Here is a 21,400-nt window from a genome sequence, read left to right on the forward strand (position 1 = left end):
TCATGGCAAAATAAACAACATTGTACAGGACAATGCCATTGGCTGACTGTCTCTCAGGGTTACAGTAAACTGTTTTTTAAAGAGTGCAGTGGTCTTTAGGTAAAGGTGCCTAGCTCTTGGAAGTTTCCAAAGTTTTGAGGTTCAATTGAAGCTACCTTCATAGATTCTCTCATAATGTAGCTTGTCAGGACTTATGATTACTTACATGTACAGTCTCATGTCCAAGTCTAGACTCAGACTCCGAAAAGCACTCTTATTAATTTACAAAGAAACAACTGTATTTCATTTGTTCGACAAAAATAAATGTCAACAATTGCATAATTTCAAAAAGTATTTTTTTTTAAATCAGCAAATTTCATCATCAACACTCAACCGCTTGTAGGAAAGATACATTGAAATGAAGATTTGCAGCTTTGCCACTTGAGTCTCAGCCAACTCAGACTTAAGACACTGTTATAATCATAGCCCCAGGAGTTATAATTCATCTCATTGAATTCTGGGCCAATGAAAAATGTATCTAAATAATCTAATGTCTAGGATGCTAAATAGTATATTGACTTCCTTGAACAGCGTTTTACTTCAATTATTGCAAAGATAACTTACATTCTTATTCATATTAATGATTTGATATTCTTAATTAAAAAAAATTATATATAAAAAGACACCTGTAATCGGAGTGTCCAAAATATTTTTTTAATGGGTATATATGATGATGATTACTATCCTAATATACCTGTACAATATCAAAAATGTCATCAAACTTGGTCAATAGTCATATGGAATTTGTCATTTGCTGTTTACGACAGATACAAATTGAAGGAAACTATGCAGATTTCACCTGAGGCGACAGATTTTACATACATGATCTTCTGATACGCATATTACCTGCCTGATTTAACATCTAGATTATTATCTTCTAAAATTTTCTGTTCAATTTGGTACAAGTGAAAATAACCTCTGGTCAAATATGTATACAGGATCTTGATATCAAATAGATAGAAGTATTTTGTGAAATAAATAGGAAAAGTGCACTTTAAAACAGTGAATATAAAACGCAAAAGTGTTTGTATTTTTTAAATTTTTTAGTATCATTATTGACAATAAAAAAAAGTTTTGCACCTCAGTCTGTTGCAGTCTTAGATAAAAAAAGAGAGATTTATACAAATTTCTTTCATTTCTATATATATATAAAGTTATTGATCTGACAATACAAATTTCAGGTAAATTATAAATATCATTAAAGGGCGAACACTCTTGAATGACTTAAGCATTTATAACCTCTAAAGCATATAAGCTTCCCTATGATCTACCCTAATATCACAAAAGTCACAAACAAGAGCATTTGGAGCAAGCAAACTCCAATATTTTTATTTCTATCTGTCAATCAACACAAATGAAGGTATTTATGAGAAGAAAAATTAATCATAATGTAACATTACCTACTTATTATGCTACTGAAGGTATTCATAGATAACATATCTTCATGCTATTTGCACAGCATAACACGCCTAATTTCACAATTGCGTAAGTTTACTATCCTCAAAGGTCAAGGATTAACATTTTCTTAATACCTTCTCAATCATATTATTTTCATAACATAATCAAGTGTGCACTGCAATCGTGAAAAAAGTCAAGTGTTATTTTCGCAAGAATGCAATTATTGAAACAAAGGTCACACATATCGGAACAGGTGATCGTAAAATAATAACAAGAAACTATTGTGTAACTGATCGACATCTTGAACTGAATTCATAAAAATGTGCTTGTTCAAATTGTGACAAAAGTAACATTTGTGTCAAAGATTCATAAATATTTTATCTCTCAGCATGAACATGCTAAATCGTTAATGAAATATTCCCTGTAAACAATTACGTAATTCAATTGAGTGTTTTAATTGAATCAACAGCTTGCATTGTGCACTGTTATTTTATCAGCATTTGCATGCAGCTTTAATGGCTCACTTTCAAACTTGAGGTAGAAACTTTACAACCCTTCAATGCGAAATGAATTTAAAAAGTCCGCCCCGTCATTTAAGTCTGATAGGCAGGTTAAAATTTGACTTTGTAATTTCACCAGTGTAAGAAAATACCCGCACATCATGGTGTCAATTTAACACAAATTGACAGTTGAAATCAAAGAATAACATGAACTGGTACCATTTACCATCCTGAGCTAAGGACACAGTGAAACACTTTGAAACAGCGTATGTGCAACAAAAACACAATTGGCAGGACGATCCTATCCTGAAAGAAACTGTTGACACAGGGCCCCCCTTCAGCTATGAGACCTAACACGATGATGTAACGATAAAGCTGCACCTTTAACACTCATTTATGGATATTGCGACCCATCTGTTCATAGATGATTAGCAGCCAACTTATTTTCAGACACCTTTATTCGGAAAACCAAAGAAAACTCATCAAAAGGTGTTATTTAAGGATTATAGCACAATTTTAATGTCTTAGAAATGTTCAGTATCATTCTTAAATGTTATTACTTATGCATGAGTGTCTGTCAAAAAATCAAAGTTATTTCTAAATTTGTAGGGGTTAATAACTTCCAAGAAAGATTATCAATTTCTTTGATTGAAAGGCCTTCACTTTTGTCTTTCAATTGGTTCTGTAATTCAAATTCTTCTTCTTAACAAGCTTTAATGAGACACAGACTGATTAGTTAAATTTACTGCTGAATTAAACATTCTGAAAACCAGTCACAGTGCAGCATCTGTCATACTGTATTGTGATTGGTTAAAATTCTCTTCAATCCCACAATGCAATAATGATGATGCAAAGATTGTGCCTGGATTGTGCCTAATGATCATAAACACAGCAGGCATATTAAATTTTATAAAGGAAAATAAAGGGATTGAATTGCAAGTGATATTTTAAGTGATCCCTAAGACCCCTGTCAATTAGTGCATAGGGAATATAAGCAGTCATTAAATGTCTTCATGAAAATCAGTCAGCATAACTGGCATCAGACGAATTTCACGACTCAGAAAACAAACTCCTGATTTTATTGCCTTAATGATACATTCATTTTTGTGAAAAAGATATAATTTGAAGGAATAATGTTAGGCAGGTTGCCTCTGCTTACAAAGGCCATGACATTATCTGACTACATGATTAGACCATCCAATCCTCAAACCTGTGACAGGTCAACTGCTTAAAGAATCATTATTTTGATCTTCCGACACCAAAGAAGCACAGGAATTTCTTGCTTTTATTTCCCTTCTTTTAAGTTCTGTAGGGACCTTTTTAAGATTGTAACCCTGCTTGTTAAATCTATCAGACTGTCATCTTTAGAACAGGTTCATTCAATACTTTTATAAGCAAGAGGAATGAATAACTAATTAACAGGGTGAGAGTGGTATACATGTTTGCCTCTCAACCAAAAGGTCCCCAGGTTTGAGCCCAACCAAGTGCACATCCTCTTGGCATCTCAAAATTGAGGACAGTACAGGTTTCTACCTTAAAGACATACTTGAGAGTGATTTATATCACCATACAGCTTTCCTCATAATGGAGCTGAAATAAATGAGAATATCATCCTAAGAAAAATAACCTCAAATGCTGACAGACTGCACAAAACACCAAATGTTACTGCCTGATAAAACAAAACAAAACACCCATGTGTTTGAAGTAAAACTACTTCTTTGTCATGAATGTGGAAAAAAAGCAGAGGCATCAGTGTCATCTTCCTCTTTAAAACCTTTCCAAGAATTCCCCCACTTTATCTGCCAGTCATGTGACCCTAGATGACAGAAGATAATGCACATCACTCCCATATTTGGTAAATTATGACAACTCTTCAGGGAAACCATTATCGCTCCTGTAGAAAACCTCAAGGTTAAATAAATTCCTATCAAATTCATGGAACTTTGCCTTGCCGTGTCAAAACTCTCCAATTTCCCCTGATGAAATTATGATGACCACTATCAAGGGTTGTCTTCAATTTAGCCATCAAGTTGATCTGATTCGCTAAAATGCTTGACAAGCTTTTCCAAGACTCTGATGAAAACTGACGTCTGCTTTGGTGATATGATGTTGCAGATTTGAGAAAAACTGAAGAAAAGTTTAAAAGGCATTGTTTATTAAGATTTTACAAAAACAAAAACCTTTTAAAAGGGGAACAGAGTAAAAACCTCACATAAATAAAGGCAAGATGTCAGAAATAACAAGATATGAATGTAGCAATATTTAAAATATGACAGTTCAGTACAAAGTAGTTCTGTTTTTTTCGAGTATGAATGAAAATGATGTATAATTAAGTATGATTGTAAATCTCTCGAAAACATTATATCTTGATATTAATTAGCAAAAAATAGTATGTATGAAACTTTAAAACTGTCACAAACATTGAAATTATAATTGTGGCTTAACAGGTGTACCGTCTTTTTGGAAAGTATAAATGATAGCTTTATCATCTAACATCCTAACAATACTAATTTTACATTGTAATTAATGAAGAAAAAACACATGAAAATAAAAAAAAAGGTTTTGTTGTACATTTGCGTTTTTCATTAAGTGATGCTTAGTTAAGAAATAAAATAAATGTCATGTCTAGAATAAAGTTATTATAGAGGGTGTCAAATGCCACGACAAATCACAATGAATGTCCATGTCGCACACTTCAAAACGAAAATTGAAATGACTATGAAATCATAAAATGCAATAAAACGGCTGTTGACAAATTAATTCATAAGTAAAATTAACAGAAGAACATTACGGAAATGAGGACAAATCATCACGAAAAAGTTGATAGCAAAGTTTGAAATGGGATTGTTAAGTTTGAAATAGAGACATTGAATTTTTTTTAGCTCAGACAATACAGAATTTCATTTAATGTTTCCAATTCCTAATTCTATAGAATTACAAGAGCTGTCACAGTATGTGACGAATGCCCCCGAATGTGACATTGACCTACGAACAAGGTCAGTACATGAAAAGTTGATCTTGCCTTTACGTGTCAAATACATATGGCAAGTTATTTTAAATTGCCTCTGAACATAAAAAAATACCACCCATACTTGACAATATCCACTGTTATGTCCTTATATTCAGAATTCCCTTGTGAATAAACACTTAGTGTATCTTTCACCTTAGAGGTAAGGACATGGGTCTTGCACACGACACATCATCTTCGTATGTGGAACACATGTAGCAAGTGATTTTAAAATCTGTCCATACAAGGGACAATAACAGCCCGGACACGACAACCTATACTCTATGTCCTTATATGCAGCACTCCATTGTGAATAAACACTAAGTGTGACCTTGACCTTTGAGGTAGGGACACGGGTCTTGCACGCGACACGTCGTCTTGGTATGTGAAACACATGTGGCAAGTGATTTTAAAATCTGTCCATACAAGGGAAAGTTACAGCCCGGACACGACAACCTATACTCTATGTCCTTATATGCAGCACTCCATTGTAAATAAACACTAAGTGTGACCTTGACCTTTGAGGTAGGGACACGGGTCTTGCACGCGACACGTCGTCTTGGTATGTGGAACACATGTGGCAAGTTATTTTAAAATCTTTCCATACAAGAGAAAGTTACAGCCCGGACACGACAACCTATACTCTAAGTCCTTATATGCAGCACTCCATTGTGAATAAACACTAAGTGTGACCTTGACCTTTGAGGTAGGGACACGGGTTTTGCACGCGACACGTCGTCTTGGTATGTGGAACACATGTGGCATGTTATTTTAAAATCTGTCCGTACAAGAGAAAGTTACAGCCCGGACACGACAACCTATACTCTATGTCCTTATATGCAGCACTCCATTGTGAATAAACACTAAGTGTGACCTTGACCTTTGAGGTAGGGACACGAGTCTTGAACGCCACACGTTGTCTTGGTATGTGGAACACATGTGGCAAGTTATTTTAAAATCTGTCCATACAAGGGAAAGTTACAGAGCCGGCCGACCGGACGGTGCGATTTTAATATGCCCACCTTCGGGGGCATAAAAATACTAAGCAAAATGAGTATTTTATGCAAGAAACTAGAATCCGCCAATGATGCATCGCCTGTCAGGAGCCTCCATAGGTTTACTTCTAGATCATATCACCATGACCATGACTTTTGAACTCCATAACTTTATTTCTAGATGACCTTGACTTTAAAACTATATTGACCCAAAAATCAATGAGGTTATCTATTATGACCAATGTACATACTAAGTTTGATTACTCTACAAGGTGTTCAAAATTTATTGATCAGAAACTAAGGTGTGACGACACCGCCAATGCAAATGCAAATGATGATACCAGACCAAGTAGTCTCTATGGATGTGTCTGCCATGTTTCACAGATGATTCAGATGAATAACATATTGGGTAACATTCTGATACAACATGACAATACTGTCATACTTAAGTTTTAGTCGTTCATAATATTATTTTTCTTTCAGGAAAACTATTAGTTTGTATGTTCAACATTCGTTTCTATAAAAAAGATTAGTTTAATAATAATCTTATTTGCTATTAATTAAAGCCATAAGCCCTGATTTAACAAATGAAGACATGACAGCGGGCATTAGAGAATGTCCCTTTTCCAAGGGACGCGTTCAGATCTGACGGGTGACAAAATAATCTGGCAAATTAATTGCTTGTTCTACAACGACGTCCTAACAGACTGTGGTCAGGGGCCAAAGAGGTCGGAGAAACATGGACAGGCATGAAAACCAAAGTAATCCAAATGAAGAAGTATTACCCACAAGCCTTGATTATTCCGAATAAGCCTGTGGACAGAGAAAAGACATGGCCGGTCAGTTGGAAAATCACAAAATTGAAAGACTATCCAATCAGGAATTTGTTGAGGGAAACATGACTTTATACAATCTGCATTGATGATTTTCAAGAGAGACAACTAATTGAACATGGTTTTGATTATTGTTTTCACGGTTGTTCGGGCAATTCCAGGATATTGCCATATCGCAGAAGAATTGGCCGTCATCCGGCTTCTCGGAAAACCTACAGCTAGTCAATCAACGGTCTGCGGTTCCATTCTTAAAGAGAACAGCTAATCGTCACAAAAAATCTAAGGGTGCTAATAACCTATGCACTGAAATTCTTTCTGCAGAAATTCAACTCTTACTATAATGACTTTGTGCTTTTGTTCAAGTAATTTAGTCTGACAAATATATCCCACATTCATGACTTCAATGGTAATAATTGACTGCTGCTCTGCACAAATAATGATACTATGATTGCTGAATTCATTTTAACAAATAATGGCACAATTTGTTTATTGTGACAGGTATTACTTAATGCATTTGACATTTATTTAACCATTAACTCTTAGCTTTGAACAGATACTTTACATGGTGCAAGCTTTTGAAAACACCTTCAACAAAAGTTTCTGACATTAAGTACCATAGAGATAACATTCGCCATAGTTCTGCAGACAATAATGACATACACAAAAACAAACATGGAGAAAAAAGTTGTGAATCAAAATATCTGATTTTAAACCCCTAGATCTCTGTATCAAATTAATGAAATTTTCAATTAATACCGATGCAATTTAAACCATTAAGAATACCTTTCTCATTTAGCGCATAAATTAAATTATGGCATTTAAAAACAAATTTGCACCTAGGAAATAATGAGGCAAATTTGATAAGTTTCAGACCCACTTCTTTTAATTAGAATGCGTATATGAGCAAAAGGTTCAAGATTTTAGGTATTAAATTACCCCACCCACTTTCACACCTATTTGTTGACAGCTCCTTGGACAATGGCTCACAATAGAATGTTTACCCCAAACACAGATTTCCATTATAAAATGGAAATTAGACATAGATAAGTATCCTAACACCCCCGTATTGGGTTGGCCAAATATTGTCAGCCTGTCCAGTTACGATTATAACAAACATACCACCATGGTAGCTAATAAGAAATGAAAGATGCGCTACCATATTAGGAAATGAATACTCTCTTAGGCATAGAATTTCATTTAATTTGAAAATGTACAATTTTCTTCATTTTTTTCTTAAAAAAAACATTGATTTTTTAACAAACATTTCAGTTTAGGCTATGGTTATTTAATGACATTATACATAATTCAAAACAGCCGCTCAGAGAATTCGGAATTCAAAGGAAGTTAACTTATATACGATTTTTTTTTTTAATAGTAATAATAGATATTTTCAATTGCCAACATGCATGTGTATATTTACACATGCATGTGTAATGTTATATATAAATAAATATGCAGTATATTGTATGAACAATGAATATAATATACCATAGACCACCCGCTATCTTTAAACAAATTCTACGGAAAAAAGGTGTCAAAATCACCAGCCCATGTGTGACAATGGTTACAGTTTTAACATAAGCCGTGTAAATGATAATCAATCATAATCAGATTTTCTCGCCGTTACATGCGCCACCTGGTGCCACTTTAAAGGGATTTTTCTTACTTATATCCAGTGGATTTATAACAATAATCCCTGAAATATGTTGAGGAATCATCTAAGCTAAGCTAAGTTCGTGTCAGAGAGGTTGAGTAATTTTCTAAATATGGTGCTTTGATTTTCTTAATATAGAATTTAGAAGTAATTTACTGTAAATGTGCGAAAACATTTATCCTGAAAAGGTATTTAAGCCTTTTTCTTAATATGAAATAATAAACCAGACCATCTTGTAATCTTGTTGTTTATTTCAATTTGCCATAACATTTAGCGATTAATGAGAATCTGTTGTAATTGCCTATTGTTCTAAGGATGATCCTGTGTAATTTCAAATAACATCCAAAAATAGCAGTCTCGGTTTGATTGAGACTGTAATATCGGTTTGATTGAGACTGTTATATCGGTTTAATTGAGACTATAATATCGGTTTGCTTGAGACTATAATATTGGTTTAATTGAGACTGTAATATCGGTTTGATTGAGACTGTAATATCGGTTTGATTGAGACTGTTATATCGGTTTAATTGAGACTATAATATCGGTTTGCTTGAGACTATAATATTGGTTTGATTGAGACTGTAATATTGGTTTGATTGAGACTGTAATATTGGTTTGATTGAGACTGTAATATCGGTTTAATTGAGACTGTAATATCGGTTTGATTGAGACTGTAATATTGGTTTGATTGAGACTGTTATATCGGTTTAATTGAGACTATAATATCGGTTTAATTGAGACTGTAATATCGGTTTGATTGAGACTGTTATATCGGTTTAATTGAGACTATAATATCGGTTTGCTTGAGACTGTAATATTGGTTTAATTAAGACTATAATATCGGTTTGATTGAGACTGTTATATCGGTTTAATTGAGACTATAATATTGGTTTGCTTGAGACTGTAATATTGGTTTGATTGAGACTGTTATATTGGTTTGATTGAGACTGTAATATCGGTTTAATTGAGACTGTAATATTGGTTTGATTGAGACTGTAATATCGGTTTAATTGAGACTGTAATATCGGTTTAATTGAGACTGTAATATTGGTTTGATTGAGACTATAATATTGGTTTGATTGAGACTATAATATTGGTTTGATGGAGACTGTTATATCGGTTTAATTGAGACTGTTATATCGGTTTAATTGAGACTATAATATTGGTTTGATTGAGACTGTAATATTGGTTTGATTGAGACTGTAATATAGGTTTAATTGAGACTGTAATATCGGTTTAATTGAGACTGTAATATCGGTTTGATTGAGACTGTAATATTGGTTTGATTGAGACTGTAATATCGGTTTAATTGAGACTATAATATTGGTTTGATTGAGACTGTAATATCGGTTTAATTGAGACTGTAATATCGGTTTGATTGAGACTGTAATATCGGTTTAATTGAGACTATAATATCGGTTTAATTGAGACTGTAATATCGGTTTAATTGAGACTATAATATTGGTTTGATTGAGACTGTTATATTGGTTTGCTTGAGACTGTAATATCGGTTTGATTGAGACTGTTATATTGGTTTGCTTGAGACTGTAATATCGGTTTGAATGAGACTGCAGTCCCATCTTGATTGAGATTTCAGTCACAGTTTTTCTTGAGACTGCGGTCTCAGTTTGGTTGAGACTGTCCATTGACAGAAATGGATGTTGTAGTATGGCTCTTATCTTAGTTGTATTTAAATGTTGATCACAGGCCAAATAAAAAGAAAATAAAATCCCCGAAATGATGCTACAGATATGGACATTTTCATTGCAAAAACGTGTACTTACTTCCTTATGAATGGTTTAAAATGGTTTTATGCAAAGTGCAACATTTTGACATCACCTACAATGCTGATAATACAATTACATGCTAGGACAAAAGCTTGACATTTTTCGTTGAAAAATCCGACGAGAATATAAAAGGATGTTTATGTTGTATAAAATAACTGGAAGAAAGATGTGTAAGGATGTACCAGCTTTTTCACAACATTTGCCACATTTCAATATTTTGACAAGATATTCAGATATACAATAGACCATGAAAGGGTCAAGTATGTATCAACACAATTAAACATAAATAATGTATCTGGCCATCTTGTTTCACGCGAGGCGCAATCAAGCTAAGGTAAATATTATTGCTGGCTGTGGACACAATGGGGGAATGACATACTGCCTCGTGTCATGGGGTATCGGTGGTTAAGATCTCTTCTTGGCCGGATATAGAGGTGTGGGCTGTTTTGTCAGCAAAATGACCATCGTTATGTACAGGTCATTATGTATATGATTTTCATAATTGGCATTGTAAATCTAATCGCTGTAAGATAGTTTAAAAACTGCAAAAATTAAGTTTTTAAATCAGGATATATTTTTTTTCATTATTTTTTTTTCTTAATTTATCATTTTCAATTTAGATTCTCAGAAGATTTTCTTAAAAATGAATACAAGTTCAGCATTTTGAAGAGAGCAGCTTTTTAGTTTGGCATGAAACAAACCATGGTAAAGAAGTCCGACCCAGCCAGCCTTATAGGAGAGTGGTCAAACAACCATGTCGAGATAACAACTGTCCACAGGGACGGGGGAAACTTGACCCCCACTATCTTTCTATCATGCTGACCGCTGCCCACCGTGACATCATGTATTAAATGTCACATCCAATTTGACCACTTCCTGTGTCAACTCTACTAGCAAAACTGACCACTTCACATACTACAAGAAGAAATAAGCAGATGGGACAATTTGAATGACATTTAAAGATAAATTTGCTAGTTTGGGCTCAAATGTCAAAAAGAATTAAAAACATCAGCCACTTTTTCTCCTATCTTGAAAAATGACAACTGAAGCTGAGTAAAAATAAATATAGGCATATGGTTGGTCAGGCTGAATTATAAGACAAGAATGTTAAAAAAAGTATCCTTGGGTCTAATGACCATCATCAACATTATGACAAGAGGAAATGAGGTATAAATGATTAACATTATTAATTCGGTCTCCCCGTTTCATAAAAAACGTCAGAGCTATCTTGAAGGTTAAATCAGCTTGAAGGTGTGAAGATTACGCGCGCAAATATGTTTTCATTTAAAACTAAATCGACATTATTTGTAACAATAATATTTCATCTGAATGTCTGTCAAAAAAGACATGATACAAAGATAATGAAAGTTACTTCACCGGAAAATTGCTTTTTTTGTTCTTTCTTATGTTAATGCACATTTGCATGATTTACGACAACGACTTATCATAACTTCTAACTAACGTGAAAACAAAGACTATAACACTGCATGATTATCAGCGTACTAACTTTCACCAATTTCTCATTTTAACAGTTTTGTATTTTTCATCGTGGAATATGATAAAACATTTGTTCACCCCCCTCAGGCTGGGGTACGATAAATGGCTCGTGGGTTGTTTTCAATGATAAAATCATCCTTAATTTATGTTAATTAGTGACAAATTATAGCATTTTGTATTTTCAATCATGATAAGTGTATAGCCTGGAGTGAAAATAGAGGAATTTCGACTCTCTTCTGTATTCTTCCTCCTGTTTGCTACGTGAGACGATATCATTATGATTAAGAATTCACACCTCTCAGCGAAATTCATAAAAGCCACTGTGTATTTTCTCAAATCGCACCAAAATCAAGGAGTTAATGTTAATGGGAAAATTTGAATTTAATTGTCGCAGCAACGGAACATGTGTTACGAGTAAAAGGAGATTGGTATCTTGACTACATATGACACATTTGCCCACACCAGTTGATGAAATGTGTTCTGGTAATGCACTTAGCATTATTTTTTATGGCTTAATGATAATGCTTACTAGGTTTTATTGGACACTATTAATTAAAACCTGTACAAAAGAAAGCAATCTTCAATCCTCTCCTTATATGAATGTCTTTCAATCTCCAATAGATGTGCTACCCTTTGAGAATTAAAAGAAGCAGATCCGTGGTCTAGTGGTAACACACTTGACTCTTTATCGAGGGGTCGCAGGTTTGATTCCCTGCCGCACCACTAAAAAAATACTAATCGTCTTCCGGGAGGGATGTTTACTGATGGTCCCGTGTGACAGTGCTTAATACACTGGTGCATGTTCAAGAGCCAAGGTAGCTCTAACCAGGGTTCTGTATTTGCACTATGCTCCAAAAACCTAATATGACTAAGAATCTCATCAGAGCACTCACCGAATGGGCCTTGCCAAAGTATGAGTATAAATAAGCCCAAAACCATCCCAAATTAAGAGGTTAATCTTTCAAAGAATATTTGTCTCAAAAATATCACATGATCCAAATCAATCAACAAAACACATTTTTTTAACCTTACTGCCATTTCCTTCAAGCATAATTTGTTCTAATTGATAATCAAACTACAAACCGGTGACTTGACACTGAAGACGTGGCAGTAGTGTTGACAGGTCTCGATATCGCGGGTAATGTACGCAAAGAAGTTCAGGTGCTCCGTGTCCTGACATGCGCAGAAAATGTTCCCAATTTCATGGTCACATATCACCCTCTGCAATTGCATTTGACATGTTATGAGAATCAGCCATAATAATAAAATAATGAGACTAAGATCATCGTATTTACATATTAACATTTTTTGTTCAAGATCAGAATCTTATTGTCATTCTCTTTCAAATCTTTGCATTAATAACTAATTATAAAATCCAACCATAAATGAGAAAGATATGGACCTGACAAAAAAGGGACGAACAGACAGACACATTCTAAGTTCAGAAGGTTGTATTGACTTTGACACATCCTCAAGCTATGGTGGTCACTTCTGCCGAATATTTTAATTTCCGACCATGAAGGAGAAAGATATTGACTGGACAAAAACAGGACAGACCAACAGATGGAAGGACGGACAAGACAACAGGCATGGTGTCTATATCACCCCCACTTCAATTTGTGAAGCAGGGGTATAATATTTAAATATCTCGCAAAGTATTTAGCAAATAAATGTTAAGCGTGTCCCTTTTCTCTCATTTGACCAAGGGGACATAACTTAAAATATTTGGCAGAGTGAAACAGACAATCAATAAAATTCTTGAAGTTTAATGAAAAATTCTGTTCAATACCAAATTTTAAATTGGTTGTCCAGTTAGCACAGTGGTTAGGGCACTCACTTCTCAACCTGGGTTTGATTCCAGGCCTGAATGCATGTGAGTTTGGTAAGTCACAGGTCACAAAGGGGGACAAGTGGGTTCTCTCCCGGTACTCCCATTTCCCCCATAACACAACAACATACTCGCACATCGTTGTGCCAACTAAAGTGACTTAGTATAAGTTAACCTCCATCACAATATTTGTCAAAAATATAATGGTTTTACTTAACAGTAAATGGAAAGTAATAAAGTAATTAGTAAATCATTAAAGTAATACTACTTGTTAATAAAAAACACAGGGTTTAGGTGAAGGGCTGTTCAATATTTATCGCAATATTACAATATTTTTTATCTTATTTCATGCATATTCTTTTATCTTACTTTACGCAATTAACCAGTCTGTGTTGAATTACAGTTACCTCATGGGTATATTTTAAAACTGGAAAATGCATACTTTATTCAATACAATTCATATAATCTTAATAATAAGTACCCCCACCCCCAGATTTCTCACAATGTCTATGTTTCTTTTCAAAATATATACACCCGCCTGCATGCCCACCCACCCAGTTTTCACCATTCCATATCTTGTATTTTTTCATTGAATATATCCTGCTAAAAGCACTAGATATACTCGAAATGAAGCAAATCTTTCTCTTTTTTTTGAATATTTCTCCCTGACTCGAACAAACCTTTGACTTTGCATCAATGAACTTGACGCCCTTGTATGATATGGACAGCATGATGATTGGAATCTTGGCAAGCATCTGGGCAGATTTCTGAAATAACAACAAAATACCATTATATACAATTGTGAAAATTATAAACCTAGTAAAACACCTATAATACCACACACAGCTACAAACAAAAAATACGAAAGAGATTGGGGTTTATAACATTTCCTGCTTACACTTCTAGTACAGTAACTTTTAACGAAAATGAAAGTCAAAATAGCATAAAATCAACACATGTTCTATTTGTTTTCTATTTCTTAATTATATGATAATTACTCCTTAGTTTCATAAAGTTGCATAATTTTGCAGAAAAGAAGACATTATGCAACAGGCATAGCGATCAAACAAATTAAACAACAAAAACTAATATAATTGAAAACGTAAATTGAATTCAAATTTCTTTTATTTGTCAACTGAACTGAAGGCATATTGCAATCGAAACAAACAATATGAAAAAAAAAAAATGATTGATGAGTCTTTCGTCAATGTTCGTTTCATTTCTATCGTGGGCAGATAATGAATGATACAATATTCTCTGCTTTAAAATTCACAAAATCACAGTGCCGTTAAAACTTCAAAATGGACACCCAGCTACATTAAACGTCATCCCAGCATCCACAAATTGAGAAAATATTGGCAACAGCATGCTATTTCATAAAGATTTAACCAAAATCGCAGCAAGACTCATACAAGCCCAAAGAAAATGATATTTGTTACAAAGTGATCAAAGAAAGAGCGAGGATAAACACTTCTCTGCAGGGCAGATGACACTTTAGTATTCGACTTACACTTTGTACGCAAAACCCTAGAAAAACTGCTGTATTACCCACCTTAAAAAGGAGGCAAATATATTAAGAGTAATTTAAACATGTCCTGCTGGTTTTCGGCTTGAATATTTTGCCACACAATTGTACGAAATTGAAATTGATACAGAATCTACAAAATACGCAATAATTCTCTGGTATTGATTTCTGTGATTGAGCGATGGCATTTTTATGTCGCAATGTATTTGTCGTTGATCCTAAGCAAATTTGCGGCTTGTTTTCTATGCCATTTCACCTATTTTCACAATTTTCTCTCAAATTTAACATTGCAAAACAAGGTGTGAAAACGTTAACAACATCAGATACTATCAGACAAGATTAGCGGAAATAAGTTGGTGTGATTTCCCTTGTAAACCGTCCAATACAGTTTGTCAATGATATTGCAGTTTAATGCAATAGTCTTCCGCTTCATGACAATATGTGTATGATCATTTCAACATGGGGGTGTTAGGGTGGAAAATTTGTGAAACATTTCCATTTACACCTAACTTAACTGTTTTAGTTTCGTATTTTTGTTTTTCATGTTGTTCTTTACTAATTAATTTCAGGCCCTATGAGACATGAGCTGATAGATTATATATGACACTTATGTCTATGAACTTGGGAGAAAAGCTGAGAAAATTATAGAATAACCCAAGAAAGCATCTCAACCAGAGGCCATGATTACGAAGTGTCTCAAGTCCAAGTCTTAGACTAAGACTCGGAAACTTTTATTAAATTATTATTGATAAGAGTCATCTTTATTCCGTTCATTTTACAAAAATAAATATAAACAATTGTAAAATTACAAATGATAATAAAAGTGAGTAAATTTCATCATCAAAATTAAACTTAGTATAATAAAGAAAGATAAAATGAAATGATTTGCAGTGGAGTCTGACCTTAGACTTGAGACTCAGGTTACGGCCCCTGGAGTCAAACCACCGACCTATTGTATAAGAAGTGGATACTTAATTTAACACTAGACAGCCAATTCTTGTTCAAATTGACCTTAAATTGATCTTTTTAATTTATATATTAAATATTTTCATCCCTATATTATATGTGTTCAACATTTTCAAATGAATATTTCAAAATAAATGAAATAATCAGAGGATCGTCCATGTTGACAGTGCAAGAAAATGATTGATGAAAGGAAAAATTGTAGTGTCGACATTGGTTGTCACTGTTCGGGAAAAGCACACCTCCAAACCGAAGAGCTTTCCCTCGAATTACATGGTCCACCAAAGAACGTAATCAGACATTTCATATCGCATAAAATATTGAAGCCTTCACGTGGAAGACATCGGAAATAGAGTGTCTAACGCCAGAAAATTTGATTTGGGAAATAGATGATGGCGAGTGACCATCGATGACACTTGTGTTTGATTAAATATTGATGTGCGCACTGTGGTCAGAAAATGACACCATATGATAAATTAGTATATGGAAATATGAATGATATATGGCACCCTAGAAATTCAAATTTTGAAAAAAAATTGACACATTGTCGTGTCTTCAATCCACAGTTATAATGTAGCAAACTTTATTCCTTTGTATACCTGATAAGGTATTTTATAAATGAAGGGAATTTTCACCTTTCATTTGAAAATGCAGATAATCTTAACTCCAGTTATTCTTGAGAAAAGCTCTTTCTTAAATTCTTTCTAATGAGTACCAGGGGTCGTATTCTAACCACCATTCTGAGTCTGAGGTTCAGGCTCAGAAAACTGAAATCTGAAATGTTTCAACATAAGTATAATATAACTTATTTTGACAATAAGCCTGATTGTAGAACAGGTTATTTGTAACACAAACATAAGTTTTTATCACCTAAATGCTCCTCCTTTACAACAAAATTAAAAGTCTTGAGTCTGAAAATCAGACTCGGGTTGTTAGCCAATACAGCCCCAGGAACTTTTTTTTGAGAATTGTTGTGCCATATGGAATTAAGCATCATATCTAAAACTCCAACCACCATCTGCATTGTCATAATGCTCAAACTTTCTACAATCATCCTCCGAGGTGAAAGTTCATATGAAAAATTCACCGCAAACCCTGCGCCAAAAATCTGGACCACTCATTGAAAACAAGATCTGCATCATTCAGTAGTTGCAGAAAATCTCCTTAATTGAATTGAACAAATCGTCTCTGTGTTCTACAACTCTCGTCAAGTCAGCGAAGTTTTAAATTAAATCACAAGCTTCATCTATATCATATTACCAAATACCATTTACGTTTCCAGTTGAGAGGCAGATTGACAGTGTTTGGAGTCGGGACAAATTGTCCGCACTTGCCTGTGTCCACAAGTCGGCGGCTAGTCCAGGCTTTTTACAATGTCTTGGTATGCTTCAATGGTTGTGGAGGTAGTGAGGCGAAAATCTGACAGACCTTACGTAACAGAATTACATTAAAGAAAACCGCATCTATGTCTCTTGCCAATTCCAAACAGTGTGCAAATTCATTAATTTTCGTTGAATTTCTGCAAGACCGAATCTCCATAAAAGAGCAGGCAGTGAGCAAAGAAATCTGTCAAAATCTTGCAATATTAAATTTCAATGCTTTTTATCCAGAAATCAGTTGAAATTTCATGTAATGAATAAGCTGTATAAATAATCAGATGATTTCCATCGAACCAATTGCATTAGACTGGGTCAATCAATTTGCAGACCTTTTTGGGTTCCTGGTAACTCGGGGATGGTAAATAAGCGTAACAAAAGCCCGTTCTTGCAGCGCCGATTGTCTTCGAAAGAAAGCGAATAGACAGGGAAAACTTCCATCAAACATTCATCACTCTACATGGACATCCAAAGGTCATTTCGCGTACACAAAAACAGCCATCGCACCATTGGAGACGTGAGAAATCAAATCAGCGACAAAAAATTAATGACAGGATTTTATTATTTCTTTCTGCCTCTGTCTGATGAGGCATGAATGATTAGTCTGTTGCTATTGTTTGACGTCTCATCACGACAAAACTGGAAAATGCCGTGCAATAAAAATTAATTACTCTTATCCTTTATGTTATTGTCTACTAGGCTATAATGACGTATTGACGATAATGTGACCATTCCAAAATGATCTATCATGGGCCAAATCAGATGGTCACTACTAATCTTTCACCAGGAAGATTTAATGCGTTACAATCGAAATCATACCCTTAATCTGAGGAAAGTTGATTTACGAATTGCCCTATTTTCTAATTCGGTCAAGGAGGATAACTCTTTAAATATTTTTTGCGAAAGTTATGGGACTTACCATACATGTGCCTATTGCTGTTTACTGCCCTAATGTTGTTAACATGGCTCAACAGTTTGAACTTTAATATTATAAACGATAATTGAGTTTAAAATGGCCAACAGATAAAAATATATTTGCAAACTGTTACCACTGACAACAATTGTTACCAACTTGGCTGTGACAAAATTTCACTTTTTATCTTTTCAAAAAACATGACCTACATGTAAGAATGAACATGGTGAAAGAAGGATTTTTTGTTAGCAAAAATTTTTGCAGACCTATTTTTTCCTACACTATTTCAATGCAATTTTGAGGTGGTGTATGTTCATGCATACATGACATCCATATGCACTATGTTCTTCTAGAAACACCACATTTACTATTCTACCCATCCACTTCTGATAAAAGCAATACAATTAAATAAATGCCAGCCTTGATGGATAATGACAATTGTTTTAAAAGCTTTAGTGTTGATGCAATGCGGGGAATTATGGAATTATCATGCCAGACTGGTTCAGAACACCCATGCTTTAAGCCTGTGATCCATGTCACTCAGGTGCTTGAAAATTAGATTGATTGACAGTTCTGACAGACTGGTTCACAATTTCCTAGAAATGTCAAATTGTTCTCAGGGCTATAGCTAGTTATAATCCGAAAAACAGCTTGAAACATGCATTTAGAGTGATTCACATTACAATATTGGGTTCCATTTGAGAATTAAATTTCAAATTGGACTGCTTTTCGCTCTTGTACGGTAAAGGAGCCGGTCCCTTTGGGAATAGGGATTATCCCTTAAAAAATCTGTATTTTACATGAAAATCAGTTGGTGACATTTTCTAACGTGCTTCAGTAAAGCGCAGAACACTCTATCGTATCAATCAAATGACAGTGTTTTTTTGTGATGATTATATCGAAGTCCTGGCCGTCACATCGTACGGCGGTTAAGTGTGAGTGTATTATTCAAGCTCAGTATGTTAGGGATGGAGAGAACGCGCGAGTCTAAGATATTTGTTTGATGTAGCTCACAACATATGGATTTTGAAAGAATGGAATTTGTTTGATTTTTGATGATTAGCATTTAAAGAAATCACACCCATTCAATTGAATGACAGCGGAAAATATCGTCATGAAAAAGAAAAAGTCTCATTAAGACATTCTTCATACAGTCAATATTTTTAAATACTCTGAGTGAAAATGTCCTCTCTTTTTTTTTTTGGGGGGGGGGGGGGGGGGGGAAGTTTTACCTGCCTTGAAAACAATTATGATTATAAATTATAAAAAAAGAAAGTACTCATGATTTTGATGTTTGAGGTAAATTTGATTTGAATTTCAATCTTTAATTACATAATTTATAATAATCCTGTCAAAAGGGAAAAAACATAATATTAGAAATGATATAATAAAACTACTACATTTTTCAGTGTAAATAAAGTTAATGGTAGCATTTTCTTCTTCTTGCTAAAATTATGCCCTTTTCACACAAAAAATGAGCAATTATATTAGAAGTCCAAAGTATCATTTTTTCAATTCACTTTAAAAACTCATTTCTTACAACTTACTGACAAAATTTGCATGAGAAATATATTTTTTCCTACTTAAAAGAGATATTTCATTATGCACTCACAAATGATACTTTAATGCCCGATACATTTAAGTTATTAAAACTATCTTTTTAAGGACTTTGACAATCAAAGTTCAACCGGTTTGGTAGATATTTTCCCTGCAAATAATCTGTATTAATGAATTTGGACTGAATACATTACCAGAAAAATGTCATTAAATTGGACTTTTCTCACCAAAAATTACATCTTTTATTTATTTTTTACCACAAATGTTTGATCTTTTTGAAATAAGCCACACATCAAAAGTACACCTGGTTTTCCTAAAATACAGAAGTTGACATGCAGTTTTGCAAAATGACTTTTTAGATTTTTCTTTGCACATTTTCAATTCAATTAGTTTTTTATACATTTCGCACAATATAAATGAATGAAATTAAGTGAGGATGGAACAGATTCATTCATAATCTTGAATTATAATTTTTGAACCACTGGTCAGTGTGTTTTTTTATATACTAATAAAATACATTTCCATTCCTTGAAAAATGAAACTAATATTTCAAGAAAGTTTAGGAGACATTTCTTAGAGATTTAAAACGGTTTAAAAATATTCTTTTATAAACACTTAATGTCAATGCATGAGTTTAAAAACAGATTAAAACTTATCATAATAATGATTTTCCTTAATTAATTGAATAAAAAAAATCATGCCAGCATTTCAAATTTTTTCTTTAGAAGTATATACATTTTATAGGAGCAGAGATGAATTATGAATCCTTTATAGAAAGGGATTAAGGAACACCTTTATAGCAGTTAGAGATTAGGGTGCATCTTTATAGCACATACGGATTAGACAAAATCTGTCAAGGTTATACAAGGGAGACAAATGACAGGACACGGTACTCGTTTGTCCATTGTATTGGCGCTCGTAACACATGACTGCGGTAGAGAGCTTTTCTGACACATAACATTTATTTTGGCAAAGAACCGCAATTTTATCCACGAACAAGTCTATCGTAATTTCGCATCGATCCAATGCAGAAGCAATAGAACTAAATCATATAATATGCTCGTATCAAATTAAAACATCGCTCGTATTTAATTGGTCTAAATTAATAGTGCAAAGTAATAAAGTGCTAATAGCAGGTTTCGATGTTTCGGCACAAAACTCCATAAATAGCGCACTCTAATTTAGCTTCATAGAAATATGCTAACTCAGTTTACTTCATTTTCATGTACAAGGATCGTTAAAGTCACATGACTGCTTATTATGACCTTAACAAAGCTGAGCTATTTACATGTCAGATAATACTTTGTGTCACACTGACTTAACCCGACCTCTCACCTAGCTTTCCTACCCGCTTTTGTAATGAGCATTCTGATTGGCTGATATGTCCAATTATCAAAATATTGATTCAATCGAGGTTAAAGTATTATCGGCTAAATGATTTTTCATTTTGTGTAAACCTGAATACCGTAAATAACTTGTAACACCGATTTGGTTCCAAACATGTACATAAGAAGATGTTAAATGCTCG

The 21,400-nt window shown here is 33.9% G+C and overlaps 1 protein-coding gene across 4 annotated transcripts in view; it reads right to left on the reverse strand.

The window, feature by feature from the left end:
• LOC128230291 (ankyrin repeat and sterile alpha motif domain-containing protein 1B-like) overlaps positions 1-21,400 on the reverse strand; it is a 126,958-nt gene that overhangs the window by 13,174 nt on the left and 92,384 nt on the right. For all 4 annotated transcript variants that reach the window (XM_052942441.1, XM_052942444.1, XM_052942442.1 and 1 more), the window contains 2 exons: positions 14,219-14,305; positions 12,794-12,931 (listed from right to left, as the gene is read on the reverse strand). In XM_052942441.1, coding sequence (XP_052798401.1) covers positions 12,794-12,931; positions 14,219-14,305 — 225 coding nt within the window. The remainder of the gene's footprint in view (positions 1-12,793; positions 12,932-14,218; positions 14,306-21,400) is intronic.

Source organism: Mya arenaria, chromosome 4 (genome assembly GCF_026914265.1).
Source record: "Mya arenaria isolate MELC-2E11 chromosome 4, ASM2691426v1".
In the NCBI taxonomy this organism is placed as follows: Eukaryota; Metazoa; Mollusca; class Bivalvia; order Myida; family Myidae; genus Mya; species Mya arenaria.